Source organism: Bos indicus, chromosome 11 (assembly GCF_029378745.1).
Source record: "Bos indicus isolate NIAB-ARS_2022 breed Sahiwal x Tharparkar chromosome 11, NIAB-ARS_B.indTharparkar_mat_pri_1.0, whole genome shotgun sequence".
Lineage (NCBI taxonomy): Eukaryota > Metazoa > Chordata > Mammalia > Artiodactyla > Bovidae > Bos > Bos indicus.
The window spans coordinates 73,459,262-73,481,223 of record NC_091770.1 but is presented as its reverse complement, the minus strand read 5'-3'; the positions used below and the strand labels follow the sequence as shown (position 1 = coordinate 73,481,223).

The 21,962-nt window shown below is 40.6% G+C and overlaps 1 protein-coding gene across 5 annotated transcripts in view; it reads right to left on the bottom strand.

The window, feature by feature from the left end:
• Positions 1-11,182: 11,182 nt before the first annotated feature.
• Positions 11,183-21,962, bottom strand: part of ASXL2 (ASXL transcriptional regulator 2) — a 113,628-nt gene continuing 102,848 nt past the window's right edge. For 4 of the 5 annotated variants that reach the window (XM_070799001.1, XM_070799002.1, XM_070799003.1 and 1 more), the window contains one exon: positions 11,183-21,929. In XM_070799001.1, coding sequence (XP_070655102.1) covers positions 19,452-21,929 — 2,478 coding nt within the window. In that variant the 3' untranslated portion in view covers positions 11,183-19,451. The remainder of the gene's footprint in view (positions 21,930-21,962) is intronic. The other variant, XM_070799005.1, reaches the window with a different exon arrangement.

Below are 21,962 nucleotides of genomic sequence, written 5' to 3'. Positions count from 1 at the left end.
TCTACCGTTTGAAAACCCTACCAAGACATGCAAAGAAGCGACATTATTTCAAGGCCACTGAACCCAACTTTTCAGTTCATTTGGTTTTCTTTCTTTATTTTAAAAGCATTTTAAAAGCTTATCTGGGCATGAAGTGAAGTGGCTCAGTCGTGTCCAACTCTTTGCAACCCCGTGGACTGTAGCCCACCAGGCTCCTCCATTCATGGGATTCTCCAGGCAAGAATACTGGAGTGGGTTGCGATTTCCTTCTCCAGGGGATCCTCCTGACCCAGGGATCGAACCTAGGTCTCCTGCATTGCAGGCAGATGCTTTAACCTCTGAGCCACCAGGAAAGCCCTCAAGACATTAATTATGTCTGGGCATAATTAATCCAATTTGGTCTTTAGGATGGTCTAGGCTTTCAGAGTGACTGGTTTTTGATCTGATGGCTCTCTCACATACGTTCAGCAGTAAAATTTTGGACAAAGCCAAGAATGAGCAAGAATGAGGCAAAATAAAATGAACCCAGAAGGAGATGGAGTCAGGGAGGGAGAGAGAAGAACCAAAGGAGGAGGGGTTCACAGGAGCGAACAAGCACACAAAGAAGGAAAACAACCAGTCTTAAATTTCCTGGCTTTAAGAGCCCTGGCTCCCCAACTCTGTTTATTTCTTTGCCTTCTATACTGCTTTCCAGAAGCCCAGCATTGGATCCTAGCCTACTTCTCTCTCCTCCAGCTTCTGGGTAGAGGTGGGAGCTCCTGTTTCATTCCGGGGTTCTGAAGCAGAATTCTGTGTTGAAGCAGATCTGAAGAGGATGTGTTCATGAAATTCAAAACTAATTTCTCAGGCTCATTCCCCCTTATCAGAGCGGATTGTCAGTAAATACATACTGTTGTTGTTGATGATGAAGTTTGAATATCCACTAGTCAGTACCAGACACAGGATGTATGACTCATGTCCCCACTCAGGGATGGGTCGAATGATGATTCTAACTGTGACGTGAGCACTTTGAATTCTGTATTTCACTTGCCATTGGCTGAATGAGCTACATGTCTTTTCTTAGAAATGAGGTTTGATTTTAAAAATGTGCAAACATCTGATCTGAAATGTGCAAAATATTTTTTTCCAGTGCACTGTTTCACTTGGAACTTGTTTCAAATGTTAGGTGTGCTGGTCCAGATTCTCGCATTTAACAGTTGGTCTGAGCCCATCCGCAGATATTATGCCTCTATCGTAAAATCATCCACAACAGAAAGTAACTTAACCGGAATCATTTGTCATACTGGTGCTTAACAGAATTTTGTGTTCTATTAAGCCTCATTCTTCATTTTTAAAATTTTTGTTACTGGCTGCTGCCATGTGTTCTATAGCACTGGCCTAATACCAAATAAGACTTTAAAAAAGCTCCCCTGAGACAGTATTTCATTGCTTGCCCTGATATATTGCCCTCAATAATAAAACTCTTTTTGACCTCAAACCTTGAGGAACTCAAAAGCCTCTTGATGAAAGTGAAAGAGGAGAGTGAAAAAGTTGGCTTAATACTCAACATTCAGAAAACGAAGATCATGGCATCTGGTCCCATCACTTCATGGGAAATAGATGGGTAAACAGTGGAAACAGTGTCTGACTTTTTTGGGGGCTCCAAAATCACTGCAGATGGTGATTGCAGCCATGAAATTAAAAGACGCTTACTCCTTGGAAGAAAAGTTATGACCAACCTAGATAGCATCTTGAAAAGCAGAGATATTACTTTGCCAACAAAGGTCCGTCTAGTCAAGGCTATGGTTTTTCCTGTGGTCATGTATGGATGTGAGAGTTGGACTGTGAAGAAAGCTGAGCGCCAAAGAATTGATGTTTTTGAACTGTCGTGTTGGAGAAGACTCTTGAGAGTCCCTTGGGCTGCAAGGAGATCCAACCAGTCCATCCTAAAGGAAATCAGTCCTGGGTGTTCTTTGGAAGTAATGATGCTAAAGCTGAAACTCCAGTACTTTGGCCACCTCATGCAAAGAGTTGACTCGTTGGAAAAGACTCTGATGCTGGGAGGGATTGGGGGCAGGAGGAGAAGGGGACAACAGAGGATGAGATGGCTGGATGGCATCACCGACTCGATGGAGTGAGTTTGAGTGAACGCCGGGAGATGGTAATGGACAGGGAGGCCTGGCGTGCTGTGATTCGTGGGGTCGCAAAGAGTCGGACACGACTGAGCGACTGAACTGAACTGAACTGGACTTAATGGTGTAAGCACACATCTTGACCAAAGTACTTTCATTCTCCTGAATTTCACTAACTTTGGTTTTCAGTTCAACTCTTAGGGATTCAGTTAACATATCTCCTGGCTTCCTTATGGCATGATATTTAATAAACACCCCACATACCTTGCACGACTTCCCTGATAGCTTATTTGGTAAAGAATCTGCCTGCAACGCAGGAGACCCCAGTTCTATTCCTGGGTCTGGAAGATCCGCTGAAGAAGAGATAGGCTACCCACTCCAGTATACTTGGGCTTCTCTTGTGGCTCAACTGGTAAAGAATCCACCTGCAATGCCAGAGACCTGAGTTAGACCCTTGGGTTGGGAAGATACCCTGGAGAAGGGAAAGGCTACCCACTCCAGTATTCTGGCCTAGAGAATTGCATGGACTGTATAGCCCATGAGGTTGCAAAGAATCAGACACAACTGAGTGACTTTCACTTTCCACATATCTTGAACCCAGCATGTAAGGGTTGGTTAGATGGAAGAACAAGAAGAGCTTTGCAAAATCAGTTATCAATGGAGCACACAGCTGACTGTCAGGCTGCATGGTTCGCTGAGGGCCTCCCCTTGTTCTCTGTCTCCCATCTGGACAGAGGGAGTTCTCACCAGGCCAATCTGCCTCCAGTTCTCAATAGAGTCGTTGTGCCTGAGACTGAAGCAGTCTCGTCCCTGCCATGGTCTCCAGTGGGCCAGCCCAGAGGATCCCCAGTCACCCTGGCAGTCAGCTCCTCAGTCACTTCAGTCTGCTCTGTTAACAATGTGTGTCTTCCGGCCTGGAGGTCAGACTTCTTACATGGAAGCCCCAGCTGGTGAGAGGAGCTGGAATGATGAGGCCTGAAAATTCTTCACTCTTTGTTCTTCTGATGGGTGACAGGATAATTAGTCCAAATGAGAGGCTGCCTCTCCCAGACTATATTTAGTCTAATTGCAGAGCTTTCTTTCCCCTAAAGGAGACTGGGACTCCTCCCTAGGAGACGGCAGTATCAGAAGGGGAATGATATCGAGCAGGCCGCCACTGCCAAGGCAGGCCGTTCTCTCCTCTTTACAGAAGCAGGGCACTGGTGCAGCTGGTGTCCAGGAAACAGGGTTCCTCCCCCAGCTCTGCCACACAGACTCTGCTGACTGAGGACCTTTATTCCCTTTGATTCTCAGATTTTTGTATGTTAAATAAACATGGTAACCTCTTTCTCACAGGACAGTGATGAAGATGAAATGGGATAAATCTTGTTAGCACTTTATGAATTATAGATGTGTGAAACAGATGGAGGAACTGCCATAAATAAGAGAAGCACCCAAATTTCCCCCGTTATAGAGGGCCAGAGCCGCTTAACTCTGACCTGTGAGGTTCTGTCACTCTTATGGAGTATGTCATCATGTTCTTTCTCCTCCATCTCTCTGACCACTGTTTCTCTCAGTCCTCAAGCACATGGTTAATGCTCAATAGGTATTTGATCGCAAATATTACTATTTTCAATATAATGTTAAAATAAAGAAAAATTGATTCAATAAAGAAAAAGATACACTGAATATCTAATTGTCTAAAATATGTATTTGCAAATAATTGGGGAGAAGTGATGTTTAAAGAGCATTTTAAAAATTCCCAACAAGTATACTTAAAAGAGTATATCCTATTGATCTGCCTTTACTTATCCCTTCAACTTTTAAAATTTAGGATAGTTTGACATCAATTTTTTAATATAATTTGAAATTAAAGTATTTAACTCTTCCCTTTTTTCTGATAAGACTTTAAAAAAAACTTCTTTGCCCTTATTTTATTTCTCTCACAAGTGTAAAAGAAATTTTAAAAATTGCAAATTAAGATTTCTACCTAATTCAACATAGATATACTGAACTCCTACCATGCACAAAGAAGTTATAGCTCAGCTTTCTGCTTCAAGCTAGCCTTTTTTTTTTTTTTTAAGTTCATTACATCAAACTAAACGGAGAAGGCAATGGCATCCCACTCCAGTACTCTTGCCTGGAAAATCCCATGGACGGAGGAGCCTGGTGGGCTGCAGTCCATGGGGTCACTAAGAGTCGGATACGACTGAGTGACTTCACTTTCACTTTTCACTTTCCTGCACTGGAGAAGGAAATGGCAACCCACTCCAGTGTTCTTGCCTGGAGAATCCCAGGGACGGGGGAGCCTGGTGGGTTGACGTCTGTGGGGTCACACAGAGTCGGACACGACTGAAGCGACTTAGCAGCAGCAGCAGCAGCACATCAAACTAAAAAGCTTCTGCACAGCAAAGGAAATCATCAACAAAATTAAAAGGCAACTTACTAAGTAGTTGAAAATATTTGTAAATCTTATATCTGATAAGGGGTTAATATCTAAAATATGTAAAAAATTCATACAACTTAATAGCAAGAAAACAATCAGGGTAATTAAAAACTGGGCAGAAGTTCTGAATAGACATTTTTCCAAAGAAGACATACAGATGGGCAAAAGGTGCAGGAAAAGATGCTCAGCATCACTCAGCCTCAGGGAGCTGCAAGTCAAAACGTGAGATATCACCTCACACCTGTTAGAAGAGCTGTTATCAGAAAGGCAAGAGATAACAAATGATGGTGAGGCATGCACTGCTGGCAGGAGTGTAAACTGGTGCAGCCGCTGCAGAAAACAGTATGGAAGTTCCTCAAAAATTAAAAAAATAGACCAACATATGATCTAGCGATTCCAATTCTTGTTATTCATCCAAAGAAAACAAAAACACTAGCTTGAACACATGCACCCCAAAGATCACTTCAGCATCATTTATAATAGCCAACACGTGGAAGCACCTCAGTGTCCATCGATGGATGAATGGTTAAAGTTAAGTTTTATAAAAGACATGCAGAAATCTTAAATGCATATTACTGAAAGAAGGCAATCTGAAAAGTTTATGTACAGTATGATTTCAATACATGACATTCTAGAAAAGGCAAAATAATGGAGTCAATGAAAAGATTAGGGTTTGCCAGGTGTTGAGGGTAGGGAAAGGGATGAATAGGTGGAGCACACAGGATTTTTAGGGCAGTGAAATCACTTTGTACCTCATTTTAATGGTGGATAAATGTCATTATCCATTTGTCAAAACCCATAGAAGGTACAACACTAATGTAAACTATGAACTTTGAGTGATGATGATGTGCCAGTGGATTTTAACAAATACACAGCTCTGGTGTGGGAGGTTGGTAGTCAGGAAGTTTGTGGGAGTATGTTAATGCTCCATACCTTCCCTTCAATTTTGCTGTAACCTCTGAAAGTGCTCTAAAAAAAGTTTATTAAAAATTCACAAATCAAAAGCTGAAAGAATTACAAAGAGAGAGGAATCTACCACTGTAGTTGAAAATTTCCATATTCCTTTCTCAATAACTGATATAGAGCAAGTAGACAGAAAAATCAATAAAAATATGGACAAATTTATCAACCACATTGACTTAACTGACATTTATGGTACATAATGCAGCAGACCACACACTTTTCTTTTCAAACATACTCAATGTTATGAGCCATAAAACAAGTCAATAGATTTAGAAGAATTCAAGTCACACAAAATGTGTTCTCTGCTCTGCTCCATGTTATATGGCAGCCTGGGTGGGAGGGGAATTTGGAGGAGAATGGATACATGGACATGCAGGGCTGAATCCTTTTGCTGTCCCCCTGAAACTATCACAACATTGTTAATCAGCTATAGACTCTAATATAAAATAAAAAGCTTTTAAAAACTAAGTTCTCTGGCTATAATGAAATTAAAATAGAAATCTGTAAGAGATTGATATCTGAAAATTCTTCAAATACTTTGAAACTAGGTAACACATCTCTAAATTACCATGGGTCAAAGAAGATATCAAAATCAAAGTTAGAATGTATCTTGAACTGCAGAGAAATGAAGCAACAGCATATGGAAATTGTTGGCATGCTACTGAAGGAGTAATTAGGGGGAAATTTATAAGTACTAAACATTATAAAAAATTAAATTATTAAATTAATGACATCTCTTGTTAAATTAATGACATCAGCTTCTAGATTAAGACATTAGACAAAAAAGAACAAATTAAGCCTAAAATAAGCAAAAGAAATGAAACCTAATAATAAGTATTAGAGCAGGAATCAATGAAAAAACTCAGAAAAACCGATAGAGAAAATCAATGAATACAAAGTTGGTTTAATATTCTGAAGCCAATCAACATAATTCATAATATTAATAAAATGAAAAAGAAAACCCGTATCAAATCAATGGATGCAGAAAACGCACTTGACAAAATCCAATTTCCACTCCTGATTAAAAAGAAAAAACAAAACCCAATTCTCAGCAGGTACAGAAGGGAACATCCTCAGCCTGATGAAGGGCATCTAGGAAAAACTTTTAGCTACCATCAAACTTAATACTCTGTGTGTGCGTGTGCTCAGTTGTGTCTGACTCTTTGTGATCCCATGGACTGCAGCACACCAGACTTCCCTGTCCTTCACTACCTCCTAGAGTTTGCTCAAACTCATGTCCATTGAGTTGGTGATGCCATCCAAGCATCTCATCCTCTGTTGTCCCCTTCTCTTCCTGCCCTCCATCTTCCAGCATCAGGGGCTTTTTTAATGAGTCGGCTCTTCGCATCACATAACCAAAGTACTGGAGCTTTGGCTTCAGCTTCAGTCCTTCCAGTGAGTATTCAGGGCTGATTTTCTTTAGGATTGACTGGTTTGATCTCCTGGCTGTCCAAGGGACTCTCAAGAGTCTTCTCTATCACCACAGTTTGAAAGCATCAATTATTTGGTGCTCAGCCTTCTTTATGGTCCAACTCTCACATCTGTACATGACTACCAGAAAAACCATAGCTTTGACTAGATGGACCTTTGTTGGCAAAGTGATGTCTTTGCTTTTTAATATGCTGTCTAGGTTTGTCATAGCTTTTCTTCCAAGGAGCAAGTGTCTTTTAATTTCATGGCTGCAGTCACCATCTGGAGTGATTTTGGAGCCCAAGAAAATAAAGTCTGCCACTATTTCCATTGTTTCCCCATCTATTTTCCGGGAGGTGATGGGACTGGATGCCACATGATCTTAGTTTTTTGAATGTTGAGTTTTAAGCCAATTTTTCACTCTCCTTTTTCACCTTCATCAAGAGGCTCTTTATTTCCTCTTCACTTTCTCCCATTAGGGTGGTGTCATCTGCCTGTCTGAGGTTATTGGTATTTCTCCCAGCAATCTTGATTCCACTTGTAACTTATCCAGCCTGGCATTTCACATGATGTACTCTCGCATAAGAGTTAAATAGCAGGGTTCCCGGTTGTACTTGGTTCTATTCTCAGCTTAGGTCCGAGGATACTTTTCTGAGCTGTTGCACAGGGTGGTCTCCAAAAGTTTTGCTTCCTCAAAGATACATGGCTTCTTCTAAGATCATCACTAGTTTCTCTAGTGCTATAGAGTTTTTCTTAACTCCATGGGTGGAACTTACGCTATTTCCTTAAAATCTTTCAAATTAATCTTCTCTTTGCTCAGATAAGAAAATGTCACACGTTTAATTTCTCTTTCAGTTTTCTTTTGCTTTTGTTTCCATTGTGGTAAAATAAACATAAAATATACCATTTTAACCATTTTCAAGAGTACAGTTTCAAGTGTACCGTTGGTATTGAGTACATTCACACCATTACGCAACTATTGCTACCATTCATCTCTAGAACTTTAAACACTAACTCCTCATCCCCCTCTAACCTTACTCCCTGGCAACCACAATTCTACTTTGTAGGAGTTTTGACTATTCTATTCCACCTCATATAAATGGAATCCCACAGTATTTGTCCTTTTATGTCTGGCTTATTTAACTTAGCATAATGTCCTCAAGGCTCATCCATGTTGTAGTATGTGTCAGGATTTCATTCCTTTTTTAAGACTGAATAATATCCCATCATATGTATATGCTACATTAGATATTCATTCATTTGAGTCATTCCAACTTTTAGCTACTGTGAATAATGTTGCTTTGAACATTAGTTTACAAATACCTGTTTCTGCCTTTATTTCTTTTTGGTGTACATTCAGAAATTGCTGGACCATTGGGTACTTCCATTTATTTTTTTGAGAAAAATTTTTTTCCATAGTTGGTTTACCTATTTATATTTCCACCACCAATGCACAAGGATTCAATTTTTCTATATTCTTGCCAACAGTTTTACTTTTTGACAGTACATATATCCTTGTACGTGTGAAGTTGTATCTCATTGTAGTTTTGATTTGTATTTCCTTAGTGATTAGTGAGGTTGAGCACATTTTCATTTGCTTCTTGGCTACGTGTACATTTTTTGGAGACCTGTTGTACAGAAGACAGGGATCAAGACCATCCCCATGGAAAAGAAATGCAAAAAAGCAAAATGGCTGTCTGGGGAGGCCTTACAAATAGCTGTGACAAGAAGAGAAGCAAAAAGCAAAGGAGAAAAGGAAAGATATAAACATCTGAATGCAGAGTTTCAAGGAATAGCAAGGAGAGATAAGAAAGCCTTCCTCAGCGATCAATGTAAAGAAATAGAGGAAAACAACAGAATGGGAAAGACTAGAGATCTCTTCAAGAAAATCAGAGATACCAAGGGAACATTTCATGCAAAGATGGGCTCGATAAAGGACAAAAATGGTATGGGCCTAACAGAAGCAGAAGATATTAAGAAGAGATGGCAAGAATACACAGAAGAACTGTACAAAAAAGATCTTCACGACCAAGATAATTACGATGGTGTGATCACTCACCTAGGGCCAGACATCCTGGAATGTGAAGTCAAGTGGGCCTTAGAAAGCATCACTATGAACAAAGCTAGTGGAGATGATGGAATTCAGTTGAGCTATTTCAAATCCTGAAAGATGATGCTGTGAAAGTGCTGCACTCAATATGCCAGCAAATTTGGAAAACTCAGCAGTGGCCACAGGACTGTAAAGGTCAGTTTTCATTCCAATCCCAAAGGCAATGCCAAAGAATGCTCAAACTACCACACAATTGCACTCATCTCACACACTAGTCAAGTAATGCTCAAAACTCTCCAAGCCAGGCTTAAGCAATATGTGAACCGTGAACTTTCAGGTGTTCAAGCTGGTTTTAGAAAAGGCAGAGGAACCGGAGATCAAATTGCCAACATCCACTGGATCATGGAAAAAGCAAGAGAGTTCCAGAAAAACATCTATTTCTGCTTTATTGACTATGCCAAAGCCTTTTGGACCACAATAAACTGGAAAATTCTTCAAGAGATGGGAATACCAGACCACCTGACCTGCCTCTTGAGAAACCTGTATGCAGGTCAGGAAGCAACAGTTAGGACTGGACATGGAACAACAGACTGGTTCCAAATAGGAAAAGGAGTACGCCAAGGCTGTATATTGCCACCCTGTTTATTTAAGTTATATGCAGAGTACATCATGAGAAACGCTGGGCTGGATGAAGCACAAGCTGGAGTCAAGACTGTTGGGAGAAATATCAATAACCTCAGATATGCAGATGACACCATCCTTATGGCAGAAAGTGAAGAGGAACTCAAAAGCCTCTTGATGAAAGTGAAAGAGGAGAGTGAAAATGTTGGCTTAAAGCTCAACATTCAGAAAACGAAGATCATGGCATCTGGTCCCATCACTTCATGGCAAATAGATGGGGAAACAGTGGAAACAGTGTCAGACTTTATTTTTTGGGTCTCCAAAATCACTGCTGATGGTAATTGCAGCCATGAAATTAAAAGACACTTACTCCTTGGAAGGAAAGTTATGACCAACCTAGATAGCCTATTCAAAAGCAGAGACGTTACTTTGCCAACAAAGGTCTGTCTAGTCAAGGCTATGGTTTTTCCAGTGGTCATGTATGGATGTGAGAGTTGGACTGTGAAGAAAGCTGAGCGCCGAAGAATTGATGCTTTTGCACTGTAGTGTTGGAGAAGACTCTTGAGAGTCCCTTGGACTGCAAGGAGATCCAACCAGTCCATCCTAAAGGAGATCAGCCTTGGGGGTTCATTGGAAGGACTGATGCTAAAGCTGAAACTCCAATACTTTGGCCACCTCATGCAAAGAGTTGACTCATTGGAAAAGACCCTGATGCTGGGAGGGATTGGGGGCAGGAGGAGAAGGGACGACAGAGGATGAGATGGCTGGATGGTATCACCGACTCAATGGACGTGAGTTTGAGTGAACTCCAGGAGTTGGTGACGGATAGGGAGCCCTGGCGTGCTACGATTCATGGGGTCGCAGTAGGACACAACTGAGCGACTGAACTGAACTGATACAAGTCCTTTACTCGAGTCCTTTATTCAAGTACTTTTTAAATTGATTATGTTTTGGAATTTCTTATATACTCTGAATATTGACTTAATATGATTTGTTAATATTTTCTCCCATTCTGTGGGCTGTCTTCTCACTGTTGATAATGCCCTTTGATTCACGTTTTTAATTTTTAATGAAACCCAATTTATCTTTTTTCACCTGTGCTTTTGGCATCCTATCCAAGAAATCATTGTCAAATCCAATTATGATTTTTCTTGTTTTTTTTTTTTTTGAAGTTTTAGCTATGTTTAGGTCTTTCATTCATTTAAGTTTTTATGTATAATGTAGAGGAAAGGTCCGATTTTATTTTCTTGCACATGGATATCAAATTTCCCAACATTTACTGAAAGATTGCCCTTTCTCATTGATTTGTCTTGGCACCATTATAAAAAATTACTTGACCACATATTTGAAGGTTCATTTCTGGGCTCTCTATTCCATTTGTTCCCATTTCTGTCATTATGCCAATACCACTGTATCTTTGTAATATGGGTTTCCTTTTAATTTTTGAAATACATTCACTCTTTATGGCTCATGTTGAGTTCTCTGCCTGGCACTCTCTGTAGTACCCAAATTTAGCTAGGACCCAGGAACAACTGTGCAGTCAGGTAGAGGGGAAGGGGAAACAAACAGCTGAGTCATTCAGTATGGTGTCTGGTTTCTTTGGAAAAGAAAAGGCACAGTCACTAGAGTAAAACTGTATGCCTTTATTCAACATAAAATGAGTCATTAAGATAAAATACAGTTTGCCCATGTGCAGAAACAATACTATACATTCAATCCTGAAGGTAGTTTTATACGACCAATAAGAGGAACAGTCTAAAAGTAGGAAGAATAAAGATAAGAGTGAGGAGGAACTAAAAGGCAGGGCTTTATCTGTCAAGGTGCTAAGGCCTATGCGTACAAAAATTTTAAAGTAAGACCAGCTAAGGTCATTTCTTCTATTCTGATTTCTCTTGGTGCTGGTGAAAGTCTTAGGGTATGATGCAATGAGTCACAGAATTAATATGGGTTTAAAAAAAATAGGTCATAGCACTTATGGTTAAGTTTTTAATTTCTAGAGTTTCATTTATCATGTACTCTAGATCTTTCATGGGTTCTAAAAATTTCATAACAAACTTTCTAATAACAAACTTGCTCTTCAATAAGTTTATTATCAGAGTAAAGCTGTCAGGTCCTTTTCAGCACAGATTCTGTCTCTGTATACAACGAACAGGAAACCAATTTTGAGACTCTTAAGTTTCATTAATTTAAAGCTTGTTCAGAATGGTTACATATGGGTTCAGCTGGGTTCCTTTCAAACCACTGTCTGAAAACTTAAAATGAAAACAATGGCTGACATGGAGTTCAAGTCCAACTCCAGTGTTTCTAAGCTCTGAAAACATTAGACACTGGTTTTTTTAAAAGAATTGACCCAAGAAATATAAGATTTTACATACCACACTTTCCATAGGAAGGACATAGACTGTGTGTATAGTAATAGTTCTAAAGTATCTTCAGGTATTTTAATAGCATTTAGTGCATTGCTTTCTTATTGGGTTAATCTGAATATTAAATATTTACAAAGAGGATCCAAGTGCTCTAATTGGTTTAATATAGAATTTGTCTGATCCAATGTCTGCATCACTTAGCCACAGGTGCACAACCTTAAATGCTGAGCAGTGGCAAAAGCTGTCACTAGATAATATGGTTCAATAGAAAACCATCACTTAGCCCACAAAATGCCTCACATCAAATTCCATGTTCCACTCATGGCAATTCAGTACATTATTAGGAATCCAAAACCTTAAAAAAGTTTCAGTAAAAGGATAAAAATAATTTTAAGTTTTATTAAGTCCAATCTTGGGTTTATCTTTCTTCTTCCCTAGGCACTCACTAAGCTTTGCAGCCAAGATGAAAATCAGGATTTTCCCTTCAGTTTCTTTTGAGCTTGAAGAACCAGGAAAGCTCAATTTGCAGTTATTCTTCATGAGTGCCGGTTATCTAGTCACAGCCCACCTCAACAGCTCATCAGCTCTCTCTTCCAAGTTTAGTCTGTGACAAGGAAATCTTGGTAGGCATGCCCTTTTTAGGTTAAGACTGAGAGATACACAGTGGTACAGAGATTCCTTAGCTTATACAGTCCTTATAAAAGGAACCCAATCTTCTGTTTAAGGTCATGAAGTATAAGGAAAATACAGGGTATCTAACCTCTTACTTCCTGGAGAGACTTGAGACTGTATTACATGGTGGATACACCTAATACCTTTTTGACTGAAAGGTGAACATGGATATTTTGGAATACAGAAATTCAAGCTTCAAACCCATAATCCAGGTAAACAAAGTTTAAAGATAAGCACTGAGAAAATAAATTTATCCTTTTAACATCTTTCTACTGGAAAGTCATAAAGAATTAGGATTTAGGCCACTTTATAAGGGCAAGTGTCCTGCTGAAGCCTCTTTTAATTCAAGTTCTGTGTAGAAAGGGGGTGGAAAAAGTCAATTCTACAATACTAGAATGAAAAGAACATTAATTTTATCCATAATGGAGGGGGAAAGGGGATGAAAATATCTTAAGTTTTAAATGAATACACTTCCTTCTCACCAGTCTACAAGATGGAAATCAAACTCTTTTATTTCCTTTAGCTTATTTTGACAGGAAAGCTGATTTACCAAACTGTTAGTTGAGTAAGTTGAAAATAAGAAGTATCTTTACTGACATACTGAACAGAATGACTTTCTCAATCTTGGTATTACCAAGAGATTTCTTGAAATTTCTATTAATCTCTAGATCTTCAAATGATAGTTGTCAAAGGAGGTAAATTTTATCAACCTGGCTCACTTACACACTGAATTCTCATGTAGGGGCAATGCCCCTTTTCTTTCTTCCTGTTTTGCCACTGTGCTTTGCTCAGTGCCTCAAAGACCTCTATTTCATAGTTCATTTACTCTTATTAAATTTCATATATTACTCCTTGAGCTCTGAACTAGACACATGCTATATGGTTACTCCTTTAGGAAAGCCTTTTACATGACTGCTTTTACCTTTGCTTAACTAGAACTTTAGCACAGTGCTTCGCACACAGGTGTTCAGAAGATACTCGAACATCATGATTTATGTACACAAACAACTAGAAAACTGTGAAATTTGACTTGTGGAGACCACTCTTGGTTAACTAGTGGTAAAAAGCAATGAACACAGGTTTCTAAGACTCTGTGATGTAAATAAAGGAAAGCTGGGGATCCAATTTGAAGCTGTGTTCTGGTGTACTGCTTTCTCAGTCAACTGCAGTCCTGTGATGTAAATAAAGGAAAGCTGGGGATCCAATTTGAAGCTGTGTTCTGGTGTATTGCTTTCTCAGTCAACTGCAGTCCTTGAGGTCCTATGTCACTACCTGAATATGAATTTTACTTCCCGTGAGGTAGGTAGGAATAACACTAACTATGCATTAGAAATTGGGGGGGGGGGGGCATGGCAATTTTTATAAATGGTTATCATGAATTGGTTCACACACTTGGAAATATTTCACCTTCATTCTTATCTACCAAATATGGGAATTATGAGGCAGCACATGTTCCCTGAGAATTTTTTCCTTTAGAAATAGTGTTTTTTCAGCATAAGATTTAGTGCTGTTCTCTTAGGCATCTATTTCAACATGTTTGGGCAACCCTATGTATGAGTTTCCAATTTTTTTTAAAATAATAAGGCTATTAGGAGAACATTCTCAGGACTTCCCTGGTGATCCAGTGGTTAAGACTCTGCACCCTGAATGCAGGGAGCATGCGCTTTATTCCTGGTCGGGAAGGTAAGTATGCCCAAAGCGGCATACTCCTTTAAGTATTTTATGTATCTTAATTTCCAAAAATTGCAATTTTTCACCACAGCATTTATGGGGAGAACTAGTAAACTACAATTAAGTGTTTCATAGGTCATTAAGATATATTCTTCAAACTCTGACCTTACTTCCTTTCAGGTCACCAATAAAGCTATATATTATTCATTTTTAAAGAATGGGCTATATATCTTTATTTCCAACGACTGACTAGGTATCCTCCTGCTCCTCAGTCATATCCTAGAACTTAGTATTTACAATCTCAAAATGACTTCTGGAGAGCAGGACTCCAGGTTATCTCTAGGTATGTGGTTAACCTCCCCTCTAATATTTGGCTCAGTCCTCATTTCCATAAACATATTTCTTGGCATTAGGAAGAGCAACATTCAAGTTTTCTTAGCCCTTCTATCTCCAGATCAATTGGAAAAGACATGAAACTGGCTATGAAATTCACTTCTCAAAGAAGGAAAACAGAATGATTTCTATTATCTTCACAAGATTATTTCTTCATGTAAACCCTATGGCTTGAAGGTGGTAGCAGAGAATGTTAATGAATTATTACCACTGTGGAAAAACAAAAACCTACTTCCCCCTTTACAGGTCTTTTCTTACCATTCTTTGTCTTAGAAGCATACTACATAAAAAAGAATGCACTGTGTTTCGACTTTCCCAGCAGTAGGTGGTTAGGAGAGAAAACAAATTCAAGGGTGAGAGCACAGAGACAGACAGACTGGGAGGACTTAACGTTTAGTAATTCACTAGAGTTCTGAAAGAAACACACTACCCTGATTTATCACAAATTTCTCACTTGACTCTCTTCTGTGCAGTCTGTTGGTAATCTTCCAATAGTAGTATAAGGCAACACCTGAGGGCCCTCACCCACACCACGTTCACATGGATGTCAGACCTCAAGATGCATCAAAAACTCCACGGGTGTTCATTTTCACTTTAATTATCTTTTACTTAATAATAAAATGAAAAATAAGAATATATGAATACATACAATCTATATACATATATTTATTGCAAATACTTAAAATTCTCATGTAAAATGATTTTTCTATACTTGTGAAAAAATATGTTTTTAAATGGTGTTGACACCAACTTCTCTGTACATACCCTCAATTCCAATGTTAACAATTCCTTTAAAAAGGCAAGACACAAAAGTTTAGCATTTACCAAACCAGTCTCTACAAACCTTTAAGCCAGAAGGAAAAAAAATAGCTTGTGGTAAATAAGTCAATTTTCTTTTAAAATAAAAAATAAACTCCAAAACTTCCCCTTATTGCATTTTTTTTGGGGGGAAATAATCTGAGTATCTTTGAGTAACTTTCTTCGAAATAATTTGTGCCTTAACAGTGAGGTCCTACATTAAACATACCTTATATGAGAAATTCAAAGTCTTCCACTGTCACTTTTTACATAGATATTAAAATATATATTACTTAAAATATATTACTGGAAAGCTATTTTTTAAAATTGATCTTTAATAGTTGTATCAAATGTAAAGCATTAAAAAAAATAAAGTAACCAAGAATCTATGAAGCTCTTCAACTTTAGGAACTGTTTTACCTATTGTTCTCGAAATTTCAATAGGTTACGTAGGTATTGAAACACGGTAGGAAAGATCCCTGCTTATTACCATATTTCTCAGAGTCTCTTTGGACTATTCTACGAATTGAGCTGAAAGCTACCCTTGGCCAAGTTTTTTTTTTTTTTACTTAGCATATTGTTGTAATGAAATAGGGAGACTTCTCTCCTTGCTGTGAATTGAAATCCCTAGGTCGCAGAGAAAACCCTAGTACTGCTTACTGACAGAGCTCTAAACAGTGATGTCATGACCAGAGAAGACCCCCTCATTTTAACAAATAATTTCACCCAAGAGGCCTTCAGGACTCTTAGGTGAAGAAAGGCAGTAAGAAATCAGGATGGTAAACTACCCGATTATGAATGAGTTTATGCCTTCACCCGGAAGGCAGTAAGGTCTTCTTCTGTTTAAATTTGTGATATCTACACTGTGTGCCTTCCCAGCCCATATAAGTATGCTTCCCCGCCGCAAGAAAAATGTCCTGTCTGCCAGGTCCAATATTTAAAAAATGTTACATGGGGTACTACAGACAGCTTCAGTATCTTCAACATGGGTTATTATGTAGGGCAAACAACTTCAGGTTATTTGGCTTTTTGTTTAATAGGAGGAAGAATTTTAATAAAAAAATCTTTAAGATTCAGGGAGCCTTCTCTACTAGACAACTTAAGAATATTCGTCAGTGAGAATGAGATGATAGATACATCATTAATGCCATCTCCCCAAGGTGACCCACCAAAGTGGAAGGTTATCTGAAGGCAGAGAAGATACCCTGGAGGCATCAGCATCAGGCAGCATGCCTGACTAGTCTCTGGAAATAGTGCAACTTAATACCATAAAAATAAGCTGAGCAGCTTATTAGACACATTCCAGACTGAACTGAAAGGTAAAGTAACTGAAAACCTAAGATTAAAAACTGCTTGAAAGGTACTGGGATATGATATTCTAGTAATTTAAAGATTTTCTTGTTCCTACTGCTTCGTTTTTGAAACAGCCAGATTCTACTTTTTGTTCTTTCAGCTCAGTCAGCATTGTAAGATGACCTTCTACCTGACACCACTGTTTTGAAACAAACTGATAAACAGACTGCATTCAATTTTGTACCAATCTAACAGAATCTATTTTCTCATTTAGCCAAGATTGAGGCAGTACACTTAGCTGATGATTACTATTTTATTAGCTGGGGATTATTTGTAAAGAGAATCTGGTGAACGGTACTGCTTAGGGCCTCTCTTCAAGGGCCTGGGTCAAGATGAATAGGCACGATATGGTTTGCTCTCTAAATGGACCTGAAAATCCCTGATGCCTTTCCTCCTTTCCTGGTTAGTCTGTCCATCCTTTGATGAAGAGAACCATGGAGGAGAGACTATGGTAGGAAAGGCGTGAAGAAAAAAAATCCAAATTGATTGTTACAAGTTCACCGTAGGGTCAGTTCTCAAACAGTCAACCACTGCAGGCAGGCAGGCTATCCCTCAGTCCTGCCACTAAAGTGGGTAGTGAGAAAGCTGGGAATAGAGAGTTTTAACTATCATCAGGTCTTTTAAACACCCCTTGGGATTACCCAGGGCACTGACAATTTGAGAACAGAACCATGGTTTTTGATTTCTACTGGTTACTGGCTGGAGAACTTGCTCCTTATCCCTGGATCCTTGCAGATTTCTTATCTGTTAGCTATGTGTGTGCTGGAATAAAAAGGGAAGTTAGAAGAACATTAAATTGTCTTGGCTGAAATAGAACACAGATACTAATCTTCTATTTGCTTTGAACCATAAAAAACTCAGAAACAAACAAACAAAAAACAGAAGTAAATAGTTTCTTGTGGGGTTTTAAAGTACTGAGTGTATGTGTAATTTGAGAGGTGAGATAGGGAGGGGTGGGTAGTACAATGGGGGCAAAGCTAAGATTATTACTGTCTACTTTCCCCTATTTGGAATGTGACTTCATTAAGGAGTTTAAGCTGTTCTGCATTTTGTATATATCACATCCTGAATATTAAGCACGATGACTGTGCTAGGTGGCACAGATACATGTCCTTTACACACATGAAATCAGGAGATTTGAAATCAATATGCAAACGATGCACACTGACAATCCCCAACTTTTTAATACCAAATTCTGATAAATTGTATATTTATTTTCATGTTCTTTAACCATGACTTAAACACATGTATTCAAAAATTCTTCATTTACGAGAGACAGGATTCAACAAAAAGGAAACAAAAAAAAAGAACAAACAAAAATTTGGAGCTGATTTCTCTTCCTTTCTAGACGTTCCCTTAGTCATTCACTAAAGACCCTTTATATTAGAAACTTCTAATGTGTAGACAGCAGTAATCCAAAACAGGGGACATGTTTTCCAAAATAGGAGAATAGGAAAAAGTGTCTGACTTTTACAATGTGTATGCCACACATATATGTTCAAAGTAATATAATTAAGATGATTTCCATGCTCCTCAAATGCCTGGAGGTCAAAACAGATAAAACAGGATGGGGCAAATGTGGTTTAATGAGTTTTTCTACCTGTAGATACAGCTGACTGTAGAACATTAGGTAACAGGCTGGAGAGAATAGGGGGAGAGAGAGGGGCTACTTTGTTTCTAGTGTTAAAACTGTCTTCCAAAGTTCCTTAAATTCAGTTCAAAAATTTCTGCACCTTAACTCCGCTTACCCAACAAAACACCCTATCACTGACACTTCTCTGTTAATTTTCTACTAGTATTTCAAACTTGTTTGTAAGCTCCCATGAATGACTGAATCCTCAGAGATTATTGCTGGAATCACTGCTCTGCACAGGGGATGGTGACCTGAGGGGTCTAGTGAGGCAACTCTCTCTTCAGGGCAAGAAGTGGGAGTAGGGAATGGCAGGGCCTCACAGACCGCAAGCAGAATGCCTGGCAACAGGACTGGGCTGTGGAAACCAAGAACCAATGCAGAACTTTCAGAGTCAGAAACACTAACTATGAAATTAATGCCTTATCAAAAATAACAACTGGAGCAGGTTCCACCTAGGTAAAGGGAGTGAGTAAACCCTCAATCTAAATTCTGCAAAGGCTTAAGAATCTATATGTAAAGCCTGCAGTCAGACTGTCAAGACATAATCAACATGAACAGTCATTTCCTCAGACCATTCCTCCACTCCTTCCTTTTCCTAGCCTCTTAGGAAAGGGCAGAAGGGAAATCACTGCCTTTTACCAGGTGTGGCATTAAACTTTTCAGTCACATGAAGTGGAACAGCAATCTGAAGTCAAAGTAATACATCATTACCTAAACACCTGGAAAAATGTTAAAACAAGATGTGACATATTTACATGATTTTGTAAGTGCAAACTTGTCACAAATTCACAAAGTCTTGCTTGACTTGGACTTACTATACAAGGTGCTCTTTTTCTAAAATGTAAGATCTGTACTCTGTGTTCCTGATTAAGCAACACTTGTCTCTTAAGACAACTGAAACTGAAACCTAGTTTATTTCTATGATTCCAAAAGAACGGCAAAAACCACATCTGTCAACCCTTCCCCATTCCTGTCTCCTTTACAGAGAGCTCTCCTTCTGATCTCATTACCGAACAACAAGGCAGGAGACACAGAGTTTGGAGGGGCCAATGCAATCGTCGTGGCAGAAGGCTCCGCAGCCCTTGCACATGATCATGGCTTTCAACCGGCAGTAACACTTGGAAGGCGTGTCCTCTACGCTGCTCTCCTCAGGGAAGGCCTGAACAGGAATGGTCTGGCCGCGGCTGCCGGCATTCACGGCCTGGCTGGCAGGGATGGCTGTGACAGTCACTGAAAAGGACATGACATCACCAACATTGCTAGACACCTGACTACAGTCGGGCATCCCCGGGACAGAGGAGTTATGGTCCATGTCTGATGAGGTGGAGACGTTGATCATGCCTCTGTAGCTTGGCCCGATCTGTGTGGGGCTCCCGTACAGCTTTGGGGTTTGCAGTGGTGGGAGGAGGAGAGATTGATGGGTAGGACTGTCTGCAGGCAGAGGAAGAGACGTAGAATTGAAAAGCTCTGGGCTGCTCCGCATGGTCTTACCTCTCACTGCATGAGCCATCTGCTTCTGTGCTGCCTGAATAAAATCTCTGGCTAGGGTCTTCTCGTCAAAGGTTTGGCCTCGAGTGAACAGGTAATTCTCCTTACTTAAAGGGGTTTGCTCAGGCACTGGTGTCTCTGCCTTCACATTCTTTTTAGCGGAACAGTCACTGGTGGACAGGGTTTCTCTACTGTGGGGTCCTAAACTTGCATCACACTTGCCAGAACTCTGAGAAGCCTGTGGCTCCTCCTTTACCGGGACAGATTCTTGCTCATCACCAGTACTTTCCTCGTCAGTATCATCTTCCTTCCCGCTGCTACTATCTCCTGCTGCATTTTTACAGTCTGTGTATCCCATTTTCAAGGCCTCAGTGGGGCTACTCAGACAAAATCGGTCTTCGGGGTTCACAGAATGGGTCCTCCTAAAGCTCTCTGTACCCCGGCCATAGGTGGAAATATTAAGTAAGTAGTGACCTGCCATCGCAGGCTTGGATGTCCTTCTGCCAGCAAAACCTAGCATGAACCTCTGGCTTGTGGAAATGTCCTCTAACGGGAAACCTGAGTGAGTAAAGTTGAACTGTGAGGGCTGCACAAATGAGAGAATGTTCTGCCTCCGAACCCTCTGGCTGAGAGTCTGAAGAATCTGATCTTGGGTGGCCTTACTGAGTCCTTCTTGGTACTGGTGTGTGTCAATGCCAGAGTCCCTTAGATCCTTACCTGAAAAGAGCTGCAGGGGTCTTGGAACCTGGGGGAGCTGCTTACTTTGCAAAGTTTTACCCAGGTGCTGTGCAGCTGGATGGGACTGTCTCTCATGAACTTCCTCTCTGGTGCTGTTCTCTGTCACGCTGGTACCTATGAGTGCTCCTACTCCCTTCTCCTCTTTTGTAGTGAGTGGAACAGTTTTCATTTCAACTTTGGTAAGAGGTTTAGGCAGAATTTGCTCCATGGGAACATCTTTGCCCTGCAGCAGCTGAGTTACCAAAGGATTATTAGCAGGGATACTAGAGCTTGGCCTTGAAATGGGTCCATTCATATGTGAAGAAGTTCCCGGAGTTTTAAGGCTAGAGGCTGCCGGCAAAGTGCTCAAGGATGGAGCTGATCCAGTAGGCGTTGTGGTTACGCTGACCTGCGGCACAGGGAGCTTCTCTAAAGTGGCTGTTGTTAACAGAGATGTTAAAGGGGAGGCAGTTGTATCCACTGAGGCGCTAGCACTTATCTCTGCTGAGGCCGGAGGATTGGGGGCATTCTTACTAGAACCTGCTTTAGGCTCCACTGCGCCAGCAGCTGCAAAATGAACAGGCGAGGCACCCATGATCAGAGCAGGATCTGCTGGAGCTGGAGGTGCTTTCTCCTGCCTACCATTACTGGGCCCTTGGGGTTGGCTGAGAGAGGCCACCGTGCCTGTTACCCTGGGGGGATTTAGTTTTTCATTACTTAATTTTCCTAAAGCTGGCGGGAGTGCATGAATGTGGGCTGGGGAGGGGACACCTGCACATGCTCCACCGACGGCAGATGCGGGAGGCACTGAGGGGGTTTGCTGTAGTTGTGCTCCAGGGCCACTAAGAGGCTGTGGCTGGCCTGCGGTCCTGGTCTCAGACTGGGGCTGAGTGTCTGGCCCAGCGGGTAAAAGCTCTCTCGTACCTCCCCTGCTTCCAGTTCCTGCCAGTTCCAGTGCGGGGCCCTTGCTGGGCTCACTGACTTTGTCTGAGTCAGGATCCCCTCCTCTAGCAGTTCTCCTTTCACCCCCCTCCCCTGGACCCTGTCCACCGCCTGGGCCAGGTCCTGGAATGGTCCCTCCAACTGAGGCGGCAGCAGCGGCTGCGGCGGCGGCGGCGGCGGCAGCCCTCTGTGCTTTGACAAGCTGGGCTTTTGCTTTGATATCTGCAAGGGTTCTGGCTCCTGTTCTGTTAGGACTAGTGATGGAGATTGGAAAACGAGCCCTGGGAGAGACCTGCGATGTAGGAAACGGCATGGGAGAGATTCTGGAGACCGGAATCTGAAAGAATTAAGGGGAAAAAAAACAACAGAG